The sequence below is a fragment of the Scyliorhinus torazame genome, chromosome 4 (assembly GCF_047496885.1).
Source record: "Scyliorhinus torazame isolate Kashiwa2021f chromosome 4, sScyTor2.1, whole genome shotgun sequence".
NCBI lineage: Eukaryota > Metazoa > Chordata > Chondrichthyes > Carcharhiniformes > Scyliorhinidae > Scyliorhinus > Scyliorhinus torazame.
The window spans coordinates 345,939,939-345,957,593 of record NC_092710.1 but is presented as its reverse complement, the minus strand read 5'-3'; the positions used below and the strand labels follow the sequence as shown (position 1 = coordinate 345,957,593).

The 17,655-nt window shown below is 54.1% G+C and overlaps 1 protein-coding gene across 1 annotated transcript in view; it reads left to right on the top strand.

Moving 5' to 3' along the window:
- The window catches only part of LOC140411508 (dynein axonemal heavy chain 8-like), a 2,059,122-nt gene that overhangs the window by 1,644,648 nt on the left and 396,819 nt on the right, over window positions 1-17,655 (top strand). Inside the window, exon 70 of the mRNA XM_072500594.1 lies at window positions 4,938-5,075. Coding sequence (XP_072356695.1) covers window positions 4,938-5,075 — 138 coding nt within the window. The remainder of the gene's footprint in view (window positions 1-4,937; window positions 5,076-17,655) is intronic.

The following is a 17,655-nucleotide window of genomic DNA, read 5'->3' as shown; positions in this document are numbered from 1 at the left end:
AATATCCCTCCACCCTGCCATTGCTGGCATATCCCTCCCCCCCTGCCATTGCTGGAATATCCCTCCCCCTGCCATTGCTGGAATATCCTTCCCCCCTGACATTGATGGAATATCCCTCCCCCTGACATCGCTGGCATACCCCCCTCCCCTGACATTACTGGCATACCGCTCCCCAACATCGCTGGCATTCTCCTCCCCCCGACATCACTGGCATAACCCCCCCCAACATCGCTGGCATACTTCTACCCCTGACATCGATGGCATACCCCTCCCTGACATCACTGGCATACCCCTCTCCCCGACATCACTGTCATACCCTCCCCCACCAACATCACTGGCATACCCCTCTCCCCGACATCACTGGCATACCCCCCCCCCCACCCCCACCAACATCACTGGCATACCCCTCTCTCCGACATCACTGGCATACCCCCCCCCCCCACCAACATCACTGGCATAGAACATAGAACATAGAACAATACAGCGCAGTACAGGCCCTTCGGCCCACGATGTTGCACCGAAACAAAAGCCATCTAACCTACACTATGCCATTATCATCCATATGTTTATCCAATAAACTTTTAAATGCCCTCAATGTTGGCGAGTTAACTACTGTAGCAGGTAGGGCATTCCACGGCCTCACTACTCCTTGCGTAAAGAACCTACCTCTGACCTCTGTCCTATATCTATTACCCCTCAGCTTAAAGTTATGTCCCCTCGCGCCAGCCATTTCCATCCGCAGGAGAAGGCTCTCACTGTCCACCCTATCCAACCCCCTGATCATTTTGTATGCCTCTATTAAGTCTCCTCTTAACCTTCTTCTCTCCAACGAAAACAACCTCAAGTCCAACAGCCTTTCCTCATAAGATTTTCCCTCCATACCAGGCAACATCCTGGTAAATCTCCTCTGCACCCGCTCCAAAGCCTCCACGTCCTTCCTATAATGCGGTGACCAGAACTGTACGCAATACTCCAAATGCGGCCGAACCAGAGTTCTGTACAGCTGCAACATGACCTCCTGACTCCGGAACTCAATCCCTCTACAATAAAGGCCAACACTCCATAGGCCTTCTTCACAACCCTATCAACCTGGGTGGCAACTTTCAGGGATCTATGTACATGGACACCTAGATCCCTCTGCTCATCCACACTTTCAAGAACTTTACCATTAGCCAAATATTCCGCATTCCTGTTATTCCTTCCAAAGTGAATCACCTCACACTTCTCTACATTAAACTCCATTTGCCACCTCTCAGCCCAGCACTGCAGCTTATCTATATCCCTCTGTAACCTGCTACATCCTTCCACACTATCGACAACACCACCGACTTTAGTATCGTCTGCAAATTTACTCACCCACCCTTCTGTGCCTTCCTCTAGGTCATTGATAAAAATGACAAACAGCAACGGCCCCAGAACAGATCCTTGTGGTACTCCACTTGTGACTGAACTCCATTCTGAACATTTCCCATCAACCACCACCCTCTGTCTTCTTTCAGCTAGCCAATTTCTGATCCACATCTCTAAATCACCCTCAATCCCCAGCCTCCGTATTTTCTGCAATAGCCTACCGTGGGGAACCTTATCAAATGCTTTGCTGAAATCCATATACACCACATCAACTGCTCTACCCTCATCTACCTGTCCAGTCACCTTCTCAAAGAACTCAATAAGGTTTGTGAGGCATGACCTACCCTTCACAAAGCCATGCTGACTATCCCTGATCATATTATTCCTATCTAGATGATTATAAATCTTGTCTCTTATAATCCCCTCCAAGACTTTACCCACTACAGACGTGAGGCTCACCGGTCTATAGTTGCCGGGGTTGTCTCTGCTCCCCTTTTTAAACAAAGGGACCACATTTGCTGTCCTCCAGTCCTCTGGCACTATTCCTGTAGCCAATGATGACATAAAAATCAAAGCCAACGGTCCAACAATCTCTTCCCTGGCCTCCCAGAGAATCCTAGGATAAATCCAATCAGGTCCCGGGGACTTATCTATTTTCAGCCTGTCCAGAATTGCCAACACCTCTTCCCTACGTAACCCCCCCCCCCAACAGCATCACTGGCATAACCCCCCCCCACCAGCATCACTGGCATACCCCTCTCCCCGACATCACTGGCATACCCCCCCCACCAACATCACTTGCATACCCCTCCCCAACATCGCTGGCAGATCACCCCACCCAACTTTGCTGCCATACCCCTCCCCCCTGACATTGCTGGAAAACCCCTGCGCTCTGGCATTGCTCTCCCCCATGACATTGCTGACATACCCCCCTCCCAATCATTTCCTGGCATACCACTCCCCACCGACATTGTTGGCAAACCCCTCCATTCCTGACATTGCTGGCATACCCCTCCTCCCTGACATCACTGGCATACCCTCCCCCTCTAACATTCATCACTGGGTTACCCCTTCCCCCAACATTCATTGCTGGCATAGCCCATCCCCCAACATTCATCTCTGGCATAGCCCTTCCCCCAACATTCATTGCTGGCATAGCCCTTCCCCCAACATTCATTGCTGGCATAGCCCTTCCCCCAACATTCATTGCTGGCATAGCCCTTCCCCCAACATTCATTGCTGGCATAGCCCTTCCCCCAACATTCATTGCTGACATAGCCCTTCCCCCAACATTCATTGCTGGCATACCCCTTCCCCCAACATTCATTGCTGGCATAGCCCTTCCCCCAACATTCATTGCTGGCATACCCCTTCCCCCAACATTCATTGCTGGCATACCCCTTCCCCCAACATTCATTGCTGGCATACCCCTTCCCCCAACATTCATTGCTGGCATAGCCCTTCCCCCAACATTCATTGCTGGCATACCCCTTCCCCCAACATTCATTGCTGGCATACCCCTTCCCCCAACATTCATTGCTGGCATAGCCCTTCACGACACCCCACCCTCAAAATTCATTGCTGATACAGCCCTTCCCCACTACAACATTCATCCCGTTCGACCTCCGCTCTCCCCGTCACCTACCACACATCAAAGCACCCCCTCATGGATCTCCCACTGTGGTCCACCCTGACACTGGCCCTGGAACAGCTGGCAGTGCCAACCTAGAAGTGCTAACCTGTGCTAGGAGGCAATGCCAGAGCAATACAATGTCTAAGCATGTCCCTCTACCCCCCCCCCCCCCCCCCGGGGCTATACTTATTGCGCCGCTGAAGTCATCCCTTGACTGCCTCACGCCTGACTAAACCTTTGCAAGAATATTGAGTGAGGGGGAATCATTTGACGGGCGGGCAGCTAATAATATTTAAACTTATTCATACCCTTTGTGGACGTGAACCTTGTGATGTCCCCAGTGATATCTCTGGCTAAAATCGTGTTTCCCGATTTTCGCGAGATTTTCTGCCCTCACTGCTGATACACTGGGTAGCGAGTGCGGATTCAAAATTCCAGGCCTGAGTGGAAGCTTTAGGTTTATTTTCCTTCAACAAATCAACAATGGCTTTCCTTAGTTAATCCAAATTTAACTGAACAACGGTTCAATTGGCCTACTCATGCTGTTATAAGATCCTTTATAATTCCATTTTTCTATCTGCATTATGCTCTAAACTCTCCTTGACAATTGTCAATAACTTTAAAAATAACTTCTTGTGGAGAAATTTGGTAATCAAAGCTATTTCTGCATTAAACACATTCAATCTAACATATTTCCCAACTGCTCAGGAATGATGTAAAAGAAATAAACTTGTAAGAAGTTAAATATTCTCACTGATCTTTTAAGAAACTTGGGTCCTTTTTTCAGTTCCACAGTGAATCTTTCCAATTGTCAGGAAAACAAAGAATTCTAATCTTTTTTTTTTTGGTAATATCACTGTCATATTTCTCACGGAATGGAAAACAGGCTGGCAGGGGTATAATTGTTACAATCTGGAGTCCAGAGAATCCCACCCAAGGTCAATGGAATTTTACATTGCCCGCATCTCGCCCTTGACGATGGTGTGGTGGGGCAGGGTGGAAGAATCCAGCCCAGAGTGACTGCAAGGGTCTAAAACAACAGAAAGAAGTGGTTTTGATATGTTAATGACCTCAGAAGAACTTCAATAAGAATTTACACAAGGCAAAAAAGTAGTTTTGAAGTGGGTTGTTTCCGTTCAAGTGGAACAGATACAAGTTGTAAAAATTACCAGTTTGTGAAGCAAAGATCGGGTAAATTTATTTTTTAAACACATAGAAGCTAAAGTAAAGAAAAGAGTTTGATCAGCTCTGGGAAAGAGACTGGATGAAACAATACAGGACAGAGAGATCAAAGAGAAGTGACACTTTTTAAGTAAAGACTATTTGGGGGGGGGGGGAGTGTAGCTGCTTAGATCTCCCAGAAGAAAGCTTGGTAGCTGGTCTACTCTTTAAAAAGACAGTTTGGACAAGGCCAGACCAGAGAACCAGTTGTTGTCAGCCTCCGAGGACATGCCTAAAGCAAAAGGGCACTGTGTGGTAAAATTACTGGAATCCTATAGAATTTCAAAATCTATAAGGATTATTGACAAGCAGAAAAGGGGAGATTAGCTCTGGGTGTGCTTTAAGTTATGATCTTCTGGAAGTGTTTTAAAATACTGTCAACTGTGTGAAACCATTCTTGTATTTAAGTATAATTTCCTTATGTTCTTTAATTTTTCCTAAAAGTTTACTTTAAAATAAAATCATCACAATTGGTGGGGACATCAATTTCCTGATTTCAGAACATCTTCTCATAATACAAAACTTTCAAAAACCATTTTGGCAGCTGTTTCAAATTTCGAGATTTGGTGGATTTGACACTTACCATTAGCAGTGCTTTAACACTGAGGCGAATTAGACTCTAGTTTTCTTCGGGATGTCATGTTGCAGTCATTGAGAAGATATTTTATGTTGCTGGAAAGGTCTTTTGATAGACTATAAATGATTGGTTTTCCTTTTTAAATGTCTGTTTTAGGCTAATTTGGCCGTACAAGAAAACCGCCTTCAACGGGCCATGAAGGAGTTAGGAACTGCACAAGCCCAACTGGATGAGAAACAAGCTGAGCTGGACAAGGTACAGGCAAAGTTTGACGCTGCAATGAAAGAAAAAATGGTGAGTCACAACCTTAAAAGACTTTTGCTGATCAATAAATATATTGTCACTTTCAATCTGTTTAATGTTATAAAATTGGAATGGTCAAAATCTGGATTTTGGTGAAATTCTGAAGTATGTTTCCTTCTGTTGAAGCCAAAAGTGTAAGAAATACTGGATTTTCACCAATCAACCCTGAGCTTCCCTCCATGATACAATTGGTGAATAAGGCATCAGTCATCCCACCTGCCTTAGGTCTATTGAGGCCCTTAACTGGCAAACTAAAAGCCATTTAAAAACTTGTTTCCACTGCTGATGCATGAATGTGTGGCTGGGATCAGTAGGCGGCCTGTCCACTTTTTCACCAACTCAGGTTAAAATGAAATGAAAATCGCTTACTGTCACAAGTAGGCTTCAATGAAGTTACTGTGAAAAGCCCCTAGTTGCCACATTCCGGCGCCTGTTCGGGGAGGCTGTTACGGGAATTGAACCGTGCTGCTGGCCTGCCTTGGTCTGCTTTCAAAGCCAGCAATTTAGCCCTGTGCTTGGGAAGGAAGGGCAGCACGGTGGCGCAGTGGTTAGCACTGCTGCCTCACGGCGCCGAGGTCCCAGGTTCGAACCCGGCTCTGGGTCACTGTCCGTGTGGAGTTTGCACATTCTCCCCGTGTTTGTGTGGGTTTCGCCCCCACAACCCAAAGATGTGCAGGGTAGGTGGATTGGCCACAATAAATTGTCCCTTAATTGGGAAAAATGAATTGGGTACACTAAATTTATTTTTAAGAAGGTGGGAAGGAAATGGAGTGTACATCCTTTGGGGGTGTTGTGTGCCCATTGGAGAACCCCCGCCATTCTTTGGGGGTGGTCGCGTCAGGGGGTTGAGTGATTGGGGTGCCATTTAAAAATGGCCGAGGGCGATGTAGGTGAGGATATACCAGTTTTTGGATTAAGAGAAGATCTTGCGGTGGGCCAGGCAGATGAGGAGATGTGCTTGGAAAGGTACCAAGCTCCGGGTATATCAGGACCTTGGCGCAGAACTGGCCAAGAGGAGAACTAGATTCAACCGGGTCAAGGCTGCCCTCTTTAACAAGGGGGTGAAGTTCGGGAAGCCGTACTCGGCCCACTTTTGGGTGACCCACAACGGTCGCGAGTATTATTTTGAAACACCAGAGCAACAGAGTTTTTGAGAGATAATGAACTGGCAGGAGAGGGAGGACACTGAACGTTGGAGGCAATGTGAGGTGGTATTGGTTCTCCCTGCCCCTCTTTTTGTTGCATTGCTCTGTGTTGTTTTTTGGATGATGGACAGGAGGCAACCTCTCTTAGGCGCTGTTTAGTGTTTTTATGGGTATCTTTGCTGGGAGGCTGGGGGACGATAGAGGGTGAGTGTGGTAGTACCAAGTATTGTGGTACCTAAGAGGCTGATGACCATTGGTTAAACCCAGGAGTTTACCATTGGCTGTTGTTACGTAGCTCCGCCCTGACAGGCGGAGTATAAGAAACGGTGCCGTCCCAGCAGCCTTCACTTTCTGTACCAAAGCTGTTGGGGAGCAAGTTCTAGTAGATTAAAGCCTTCAATTAGGAAATCACTTCATCTTGAGTGTAATTGATCGCGCATCAATTTAATCTACTAGACTTAAGCTGGAAGGATGGATCTCCGAATCAAACCGGAGTGCCTTCAACTCAGCCCCCACGCGGAGAACTTGGCTGCAATATTTAAACACTGGCTGGCGTGCTTTAAGGGCTACCTCGAGACGGCTAGAGGCACCCCCTCAGAAGGACAGAAAATGCACCTCCTGCGCTCAAGGGTCAGCCCTGGGGTCTACCCCCTTATCGAGGAGGCGGAGGACTATGATGCCGCGATCGAACTGCTCAAAGGACATTTTAATATTCCCTGTAAATCAGGTCTACACACGTCACCTGCTTGCAACTAGACGGCAAAGCCCCGGGGAATCGTTGAAAGATTTCTACCGGGCTCTACTGGTGCTGGGCCGAAACTGTGGTTGCCCGCAAGTTTCGGGGAGCGAGCACACGGAACTTTTAATCAGGGATGCCTTCGTAGCAGGTATGAGCTCCTCAGATAACCGCCGAAGACTCCTAGAAAAGGACACCCTGGGACTTAGAGAGGCACGGGGCCTGACAGGGTCCATGGACGTTGCCTACAAAAACGCGCAGTCCTATGCGCCCGACCGCGCGGTGGCCCCCTGGGCTGCGTGGCACCCCGCAGCAGCAGCCCCACAGACCTTTCCCCTGACCCCGCAGGCCTGCGCTACGAGACGGCCCACTAACGCCGCCAGGCCCCGCTGTTTCTTCTGCGGGCAGGCGAATCATCCCCTCCCGCGCTGCCCGGCCCTCACCGCCGCCTGCAAAGGGTGCGGCAAGAAGGGCCACTTTGTGGGGGTCTGGCAGGCTCGCGCCGTGGCCGCGGTCTTCAGTGACTCCGGACCCCCCTTCAGGCCCCGACCGGCCAGTGCTCACCGCCACCCCCCTATCCCAGGGCCACGTGCGACCCACAGGCGCGGCCATCTTGCCCCCCGGACACCAAGCTGAACGGGTGGGCACCGCCATTTTGTCCAACCCCGCCGCCATCTTGTTCATCCCCGGACACCATGTGCGACCCATAGGTGCCGCCATCTTGGATGGGGCCCCAGGCCCCCAGCACGGCCGACTACACGCTGCCCGATCAGAACTCGCAACTGCTTCATCTGGCCTCGGTGACACTGGGCCAAAGTCGACCCCGGACACTTGCAACAGCTACAACGACGGTCTTCATCAACGGCCATGAGACGCCTTGCTTGATTGACTCTGGGAGCACGGAAAGCTTTGTTCACCCTGACACAGTAAGGCGCTGTTCACTTGTAACCCACCCTGTAAACCAAAGGATCTCCCTGGCCTCCGGGTCACACTCGGTGGAGATAAAGGGGTTCTGCCTAGCGAACCTCACTGTCCAAGGCAGGAAATTCGACAATTTCCGCCTGTATGACCTGCCGCACCCCTCCCCGATGAACTCAATGCATTCTATGCTCGGTTCGAGCAGGTAACCAACAATCCGCTGGCGTGTGCCCCAGCAGCCCATAATTCACCCATACCCACCATCACAGCTTCCGAAGTCAGATTGGCCTTGCTGAAAGTGAACCCTCGGAAGGCGACGGGCCCAGACGGGATCCCTGGTCGTGCACTCAGAGCCTGCGTGGACCAGCTGGCAGAGGTATTCACAGACATCTTTAACCTGTCCCTGCTCCACTCTGAGGTCCCCACCTGCTTCAAGAAGACCACCATCATACCGGTACCAAAGAAGAACCAGGCAACGTGCCTCAATGACTACCAACCAGTGGCCCTGACTTCAGTCGTAATGAAGTGCTTCGAGAGATTGATCATGAAGCGCATCACCTCCATACTCCCAGAACGCCTTGATCCACTACAATTCGCATACCGCTGCAACCGGTCCACATCAGACACCATTTCCCTGGCCCTACACTCATCCCTAGAGCATCTCGAAAACAAGAACTCCTACATTAGACTCCTATTTATTAACTACAGCTCCGCCTTCAACACCATAATCCCAGCCAAGCTCATAATCAAAGCTCCAAAACCTAGGACTTGGCTCCTCCCTCTGCAACTGGATCCTCGATTTTCTGACCAACAGACCACAATCAGTAAGAATGAACAACAACACCTCCTCCACAATAGTCCTCAACACCGGCGCCCCGCAAGGCTGCGTACTTAGCCCCCTACTCTACTCCCTGTACACACACGACTGCGTGGCAAAACTTGGTTCCAACTCCATCTACAAGTTTGCTGACGATACGACCATAGTGGGCCGGATCTCGAATAACGATGAGTCCGAATACAGGAAGGAGATAGAGAACCTAGTGGAGCGGTGTAGCGACAACAATCTCTCCCTCAATGCCAGCAAAACTAAAGAGCTGGTAATTGACTTCAGGAAGCAAAGTACTGTACACACCCCTGTCAGCATCAACGGGACCGAGGTGGAGATGGTTAGCAGTTTCAAATTACTAGGGGTGCGCATCTCCAAAAACCTGTCCTGGTCCACCAAGAAAGCACAACAGCGCCTATACTTCGTCAGGAAACTAAGGAAATTCGGCATGTCCACATTGACTCTTACCAACTTTTACAGATGCACCATAGAAAGCATCCTATCGGGCTGCATCACAGCCTGGTATGGCAACTGCTCGGCCCAGGACCGCAAGAAACTTCAAAGAGTCGTGAACACCGCCCAGTCCATCACACGAACCTGCCTCCCATCCATTGACTCCATCTACACCTCCCGATGCCTGGGGAAAGCGGGCAGTATAATCAAAGATCCCTCTTACCCGGCTTACTCACTCTTCCAACTTCTTCCATCGGGCAGGAGATACAGAAGTCTGAGAACACGCACGAACAGACTCAAAAACAGCTTCTTCCCCACTGTTACCAGACTCCTAAATGGACTGACCTCATTAACACTACACCCTGTATGCTTCATCCGATGCCAGTGCTTATGTAGTTACTTTGTATATGTTGTGTTGCCCTATTATGTATTTTCTTTTATTCCCTTTTCTTCTCATGTACTTTATGATCTGTTGAGCTGCTCGCAGAAAAATACTTTTCACTGTACCTCGGTACACGTGACAATAAACAAATCCAATCCAATCCAATCCACCTCTGCGCGGCTACCCTCCTGGGGCTGGACTTACAATGCAATTTGCAAAGCCTGACCTTTAAATTCGGCGGCCCTATACCTCCCCTTACTGTCTGCGGCCTCGCGACCCTTAAGGTCGACCCGCCTTCCCTGTTTGCGAACCTCACCCCGGATTGCAAACCCGTCAGGGTCATCAAAGCGAGCAACAGTCCCTGGAGAACTCAAGTAGTGGCGGTAAAGACCGGGGAGAAACGTAGGATGGTTATTGACTACAGCCAGACCATCAACAGGTTTGCGCAGCTGGACGCGTACCCTCTCCCCCGCATAGCCGACCTGGTAAACAGGATCGCACAATACAAGGTCTTCTCCACGGTGGATCTCAAGTCCGCCTACCACCAGCTACCCCTCCGTAATAGTGACCGCAAGTACACTGCCTTCGAAGCAGGTGGGCGGCTCTATCAATTTTTAAGAGTTCCGTTTGGTGTCACTAATGGGGTCTCGGTCTTCCAGCGAGAGATGGACCGAATGGTTGATCGGTACGGCTTACACGCAACGTTCCCGTATCTGGATAACGTCACCATCTGCGGCCATGACCAGCAGGACCACGACACCAACCTCCGCAAATTTCTCCAGAACGCGACAATCCTTAACCTGACATACAATAAGGATAAATGTGTGTTTAGCACCGACCGTCTAGCCATTCTAGGCTACATAGTGCAAAATGGTGTTATAGGCCCCGACCCTGAATGCATGTGCCCCCTCATGGAGTTCCCCCTCCCTCACTGCTCCAAGGCCCTGAAGCGCTGCCTCGGGTTCTTCAGCTATTACGCACAATGGGTCCCCAACTACGCAGACAAAGCCCGACCCCTAATCCAGTCCACAACCTTCCCCCTGTCGACGGAGGCCCGCCAGGCCTTCAGCCGCATCATAGCAGACATTGAAAAGGCCACGATGCGCGCCATCGACGAGTCCCTCCCTTTCCAGGTCGAGAGCGATGCGTCCGACGTAGCTCTGGCGGCCACCCTCAACCATAAGGATGCGCATGCGTTCAGGGTCGCGGCCTATAACACCATTTTCTCTCCCGTACCCTCCATGCTTCTGAAATCCGCACTCCTCGGTCGAAAAAGAGGCACAAGCCATAGTTGAAGCTGTGAGACATTGGAGGCATTACCTGGCCGGCAGGAGATTCACTCTCCTCACGGACCAACGGTCGGTTGCCTTCATGTTTAATAATGCACAGCGGGGCAAGATTAAAAACAACAAGTTCTTGCGGTGCAGGATAGAACTCTCCACCTTCAACTACGAGATCTTGTACCGTCCGGGGAAGCTAAACATGCCTCCTGATGCCCTGTCCCGTGGAACTTGTGCCACTGCACAAGTGGACCACCTCCGAGCCCTCCACGAGGACCTCTGCCACCCGGGGGTCACTCGTTTCTTCCACTTCATCAAGACCCGCAACCTGCCCTACTGCATCGAGGAGGTCAGGACGGTCACCAGGGAGTGCAAACCGCACTTCTACCGGCCAGAGAGGGCGCACCTGATAAAGGCTTCCCGTCCCTTTGAACACCTCAGCATGGATTTCAAAGGCCCCTTCCCCTCCACCGACCGCAACACGTATTTCCTGAACGTGATTGACGAGTACTCCCGGTTCCCATTCGCCATTCCCTGCCCAGAGATGACCACAACCACCGTCATCAAGGCCCTCCAGGGTATCTTTACACTGTTCGGTTTCCCCGCGTACATACACAGTGATAGGGGTTCCTCCTTTATGAGCGACGAACTGCGTCAATTCCTGCTCAGCAAGGGCATCACCTTGAGCAGGACGACCAGTTACAACCCCCAGGGAAACGGACAGGTGGAGAGGGAGAACAGAACGGTCTGGAAGACTGTTCTACTGGCCCTACGGCCCAGGGATCACCCAGTCTCCCGCTGGCAAGAAGTCCTCCCGATGGCCGTGCGGCGCACAAAGACTCCGTGAGACGAGTAGAGTGAAGTCGATGAGGCTTTATTAAGCGTGTCTGTTCCCCAGCAGCCCGATAGTAAACTGGCCTGCGGGGGAAGGCACCGGCTTCTTATACTTCGCCTTCAGGGCGGAGCATGAGGTCAACGGCCAACCAGGACCCGGGATCTGTCAGCCAATGACATTAGGGCTTCCAGTCCCACATGACCCCCAATACATACTACCACATTCACCCCTTGTCAAAATGAACCCGGCGGGGTGATGCTTCGTATGGTGGTAAGGGTTTACAGGGCTGGTCCTGGGAGGATAGAACAGTTACATGGTAGTACAGTATTGTCCTGTTACAACTATTTACAGAGTGTACAGGAAAAACAAAATGTTCATTGGACAGTCCATCTTTGTTTTACATCGACGCCACGAGTAGGTCGGGCGGGCTGGTCGTCCGTGTCGATCGCCTCGGCCCCGGCGGTGGTGGTGGTGCTTGTACCAGCGTTGTCACCTCCGGGAGCCGCACGGTTTCAGCTGTAGGTGCAAAGGGGAGGGGGACTGATCCTCCTGGGAAGGGGGCGGTCGCGGGGTGCGGCGGTGGCAGGAAGGGGGACGGTTGGGTTGATGGTGTCGGGGGGGGGGTGCGTGGTGCCGGCGGGCGCCAGATCCCGCAGGGAGACCGTGTCCTGTCGGCCGTCGGGGTACTCCACATAGGCGTACTGGGGGTTTGCGTGGAGGAGGTGAACCCTTTCGACCAACGGGTCCGCCTTATGTGCCCGCACGTGCTTTCGGAGCAGGATGGGTCCTGGGGCCGCCAGCCAGGTCGGCAGCGACGTTCCAGAGGAGGACCTCCTAGGGAAGACAAGGAGACGCTCGTGAGGCGTTTGATTAGTGATTGTACATAATAACGACCGGATGGAATGGAGAGCGTCCGGGAGGACCTCCTGCCACCGTGAAACTGGGAGATCCCTGGACCGTAGGGCCAGTAGGACGGCCTTCCAGACCGTGCCGTTCTCCCTTTCTACTTGCCCGTTCCCCCGGGGGTTGTAGCTGGTCGTCCTGCTTGAGGCTATGCCCTTGCTGAGCAGGAACTGGCGCAGCTCATCACTCATGAAAGAGGACCCCCTGTCGCTGTGGACGTATGCGGGGTAACCGAACAGCGTGAAGATGCTGTTCAGGGCTTTAATGACTGTGGCCGCGGTCATGTCGGAGCAGGGAATGGCAAAAGGGAAGCGGGAGTATTCGTCCACTACATTAAGGAAATACGCGTTGCGGTCGGTGGAGGGGAGGGGCCCTTTGAAATCGAGACTGAGGCATTCAAAGGGGCGGGAAGCCTTAATCAGGTGCGCTCCATCTGGCCTGAAAAAATGCGGTTTGCATTCTGCGCAGATGTGGCAGCCCCTTGTGACTGTACGGACCTCCTCTAAGGAGTATGGGAGATTGCGGGACTTGATGAAGTGGTAAAACCGAGTGACCCCCGGGTGGCAGAGGTCCTCGTGGAGGGCTTGGAGGCGGTCAATTTGTGTGTTGGCACATGTGCCGCGGGATAGGGCATCGGACGGCTCGTTCAGCTTTCCGGGCCGGTACAAGATCTCATAGTTGAAGGTGGAGAGTTCGATCCTCCACCGCAAGATCTTGTCATTCTTGATCTTGCCCCGCTGTGCATTATCGAACATGAAGGCTACCGACCGTTGGTCAGTGAGGAGAGTGAATCTCCTGCCGGCCAGGTAATGCCTCCAATGTCGCACAGCTTCCACTATGGCTTGGGTTTCCTTTTCCACTGAGGAGTGGCGGATTTCTGAGGCGTGGAGGGTTCGGGAGAAGAAGGCCACGGGTCTGCCCGCTTGGTTAAGGGTAGCCGCTAGAGCTACGTCCGAGGCGTCGCTCTCGACCTGGAAGGGGAGGGACTCGTCGATGGCGCGCATCGTGGCCTTTGCGATGTCCGCTTTGATGCGGCTGAAGGCCTGGCAAGCCTCTGTCGACAGAGGGAAGGTCGTGGTCTGTATTAGGGGGCGGGCCTTGTCTGCGTACTGGGGGACCCACTGGGCGTAGTACGAAAAGAACCCCAGGCAGCGTTTCAGGGCTTTTGGGCAGTGCGGGAGGGGAAATTCCATGAGTGCGCGCATACGTTCGGGGTCGGGGCCTATTATCCCATTGCGCACTATGTAGCCCAGAATGGCTAGCCGATCGGTGCTAAAAACACACTTGTTCTCGTTGTACGTGAGGTTCAAGGCTTTGGCAGTCTGGAGGAATTTTTGGAGGTTGGCGTCGTGGTCCTACTGATCGTGGCCGCAGATGGTTACATTGTCGAGGTACGGGAACGCGGCCCGTAACCCATGTTGATCAACCATTCGGTCCATCTCCCGTTGGAAGACCGAGACCCCGTTTGTGACGCCAAAAGGGACCCGTAGGAAATGGTATAATCGCCCGTCTGCCTCGAAGGCTGTGTACTTGCGGTCACTTGGGCGGATGGGGAGCTGATGGTAGGCGGACTTGAGGTCCACGGTGGAGAAGACTTTATACTGGGCAATCCGATTGACCATGTCGGATATGCGGGGGAGAGGGTACGCGTCTAGTTGTGTGTACCTGTTGATGGTCTGGCTATAGTCAATGACCATCCTTTGTTTCTCCCCTGTCTTCACTACTACCACCTGCGCTCTCCAGGGACTACTGCTGGCCTGGATTATGCCCTCCTTTAGTAGCCGCTGCACTTCGGAGCGAAGGAAGGTCCGGTCCTGGGCGCTGTACCGTCTGCTCCTAGTGGCGACGGGTTTGCAATCCGGGGTGAGGTTCGCAAACAAGGACGGGGGTTGCACCTTGAGGGTGGCGAGGCCACAGATAGTGAGTGGGGGTATGGGGCCGCCGAATTTAAACGTAAGGCTCTGTAGGTTACATTGAAAATCTAAGCCCAGCAAGGTGGGGGCACAGAGTTGGGGAAGGACGTTAAGTTTGTAGTTTTTGAATTCCCTCCCCTGCACCGTAAGGGTAACTATGCAGAATCCCTGGATCTGTACGGAGTGGGATCCTGCAGCTAGGCAAATCTTTTGTGCGCTGGGGTAGGTAGTTAAGGAACAGCGTCTTACCGTGTCGGGATGTATAAAACTTTCCGTGCTCCCGGAGTCGACTAGGCATGGCGTCTCGTGGCCGTTAATTAGGACCGTTGTCGTCGTCGTCTGGAGAGTCCGGGGCCGAGCCTGATCGAGCGTAACCGAAGCGAGCCGTGGTTGTAGTAGTGGGGTGGGGTCCATTGTTGCCGTCCAAGATGGCGTCGGGGATGGACAAAATGGCCACCCCCATACATCGCACGTGGCTGAGGGGTCACAAGATGGCGTCGGGGGTGAACAAAATGGCCACCCCCATGCGTCGTACAGGTCGGGGGCGGTCCAAGATGGCGGCGCCCCTCCTCCCCTCGTGGTGGTCGGGACCCAAAATGGCAGCGTCTGCGGGTCGCACATGGTGTGCTGGGGGGTCTGGGGAGCGCTAGGACCGCGCGGAGTTCCTGCATTGCGAGCGCCAGGGCCGCGGGCGCTAGGACCGCGCGGAGTTCCTTCACTGCGAGCGCCAGGGCCGCGGGCACTAGGACCGCGCGGAGTTCCTTCACTGCGAGCGCCAGGGCCGCGGGCGCTAGGACCGCGCGGAGCTCCCTCACCGGGGACAGCGGTGGTCGGGGCCCAGGCCGGCGGGTCAGTCGTGGGGCCGCGAGCGCTGGGACCGTGCGGAGCTCCCTCGCCGGGGACAGCGATGGTCGGGGTCCAGGTAGGTTGCGCCGGCGGGTCAGGCGTGGGGCGTGGGACGGGGGTGAGGGCCCAGGTCGGCGGGTCAGTCATGGGGCCGCGAGCGCTGGGACCGTGCGGAGCTCCCTCGCCGGGGACAGCGGTGGTCGGGGCCCAGGTCGGCGGCGCCGGCGGGTCAGTCGTGGGGCCGCGAGCGCTGGGACCGCGCGGAGCTCCCTCGCCGGGGACAGCGGTGGTCGGGGCCCAGGCCGGCGGGTCAGTCGTGGGGCCGCGAGCGCTGGGACCGTGCGGAGCTCCCTCGCCGGGGACAGCGGTGGTCGGGGCCCAGGTAGGTTGCGCCGGCGGGCCAGGCGTGGGGCGGGACGGTGGTGAGGGTGGCGTTAGGGATGCGAAAAAAACCCTCCTCTCCGTGGAGAGTGTTGGCCGGCACCCAAATCGGGAGCGTCGGCGGCGGGTCGTACATGGACTGCGGGGAGGGGGGTTGGGGAGCGTAGGCGGCGTGCAAGTCTCCCAGTTCTCCCGGGGCCGCGGTGGTCGGGACCCAAAATGGCGGCGCCTGCGGGTCGCACATGGCGTGCTGGGGGGGTTGGGAGGCAGAGACTGCCTGTAGGGCTCCCTGTCGCCCCGGGACGGCGGCGACCTCGCGGGATCGGCACACCACCGCATAGTGGCCCTTTTTCCCGCAGCTTTTGCAGATGGCTGCGCGGGCCGGACAGCGTTGTCGGGGGTGCTTCGCCTGGCCGCAGAAGTAGCAGCGGGCGCCCCCGGTGCGACTCGGGGTTTGGACTGCGCAAGCCTGTGGGGTGTCCGGGGGGGGGTTAGGGGGTTTGCCGCGACGGGTACGTACGGGGCCCAATGGCCTGCCGCGCGGTCGGGGCCGTAGGCGCGGGTATTACGCGCGGCTGCGTCCAGCGACGCTGCCAGGGCCCGTGCCTCTGAGAGTCCTAGCGACTCTTTTTCTAGAAGTCTTTGGCGGATTTGGGAGGATTGCATACCTGCCACAAAAGCATCGCGCATTAACATCTTCGTTTGCATTCACCGACGGGCAGCTGCAGGCTCGTCCCAAAATCAACAGCGCGGCGTAGAACTCGTCCATCGATTCTCCGGGAGCTTGCCGTCTCGTCGCGAGCTGGTAGCGAGCGTAGATTTGGTTAACTGGGCGAACGTAGAGACTTCTCAGTGCTGTGAACGCCGTCTGGAAATCGTCGGTGTCTTCAATGAGGGTGAAAATCTCCGTGGTCACCCTCGAGTGCAGTACCTGCAGTTTTTGTTCGTCTGAGACTCGGCCTGTGGTCGATCTGATGTAGGCCTCGAAGCAAGTCTGTCAGTGTTTGAAGGCTGCTGCCGCATTCACTGCGTGGGGGCTGATCCTCAGGCATTCCGGAATGATCCTGAGCTCCATAGTCCTTTTTAGGCACGCTTAATAAATTGCGGCGCACAAAGACTCCGTGAGACGAATAGAGTGAAGTCGATGAGGCTTTATTAAGCGTGTCTGTTCCCCCTCAGCTCGATAGTAAACTGGCCTGCGGGGGAAGACTCCGGCTTCTTATACTCCGCCTTCAGGGCGGAGCATGAGGTCAACGGCCAACCAGGACCCGGGATCTGTCAGCCAATGACATTAGGGCTTCCAGTCCCACATGACCCCCAATACATACTACCACAGGCCGTCCATGCCATCCGGTCGCTGCTCTCTACAACCACAAATCAGACACCTCATGAACGTCTCCTTGTTTTCCCCAGGAAATCCTCCTCCGGGACCTCGCTCCCAACCTGGCTAGCGACACCTGGACCCATCCTGCTTCGGAAGCACGTGCGGGCGCACAAGTCGGACCCATTGGTCGAGAGGGTCCACCTGCTGCACGCTAACCCCCAGTACGCCTACGTGGAGTTCCCTGACGGCCGGCAAGATACAGTCTCCCTTCGGGACCTGGCGCCCGCCGGAACCCCACGCGCACATGAACCATCCTCCCGCCCCCCCACAGCACCTCACTGGAGGGTCAGTACTCCCGCCGCTCCTGCCTAGGCCCGCCCACCCACCCACCGACGACCCCTACAGGCGCCCGCCCCGTGTCAACCTTTTGCCCCAACAGCGGCGCCTCGGGGTGACGAAGCTGCCAGGGAGGCCGAAACCACGCTCCCGGAGTCGCAACCACCGGGACCCCCACCAGAATCACCACCGAAGCCCAGAGGCTCCAGAAGGACGACCAGGCCACCCGATCGACTGATTGCTTCACTGTGACTTTAACTTTGAACGAACACTTTGTAAAAATCCTCGACAGC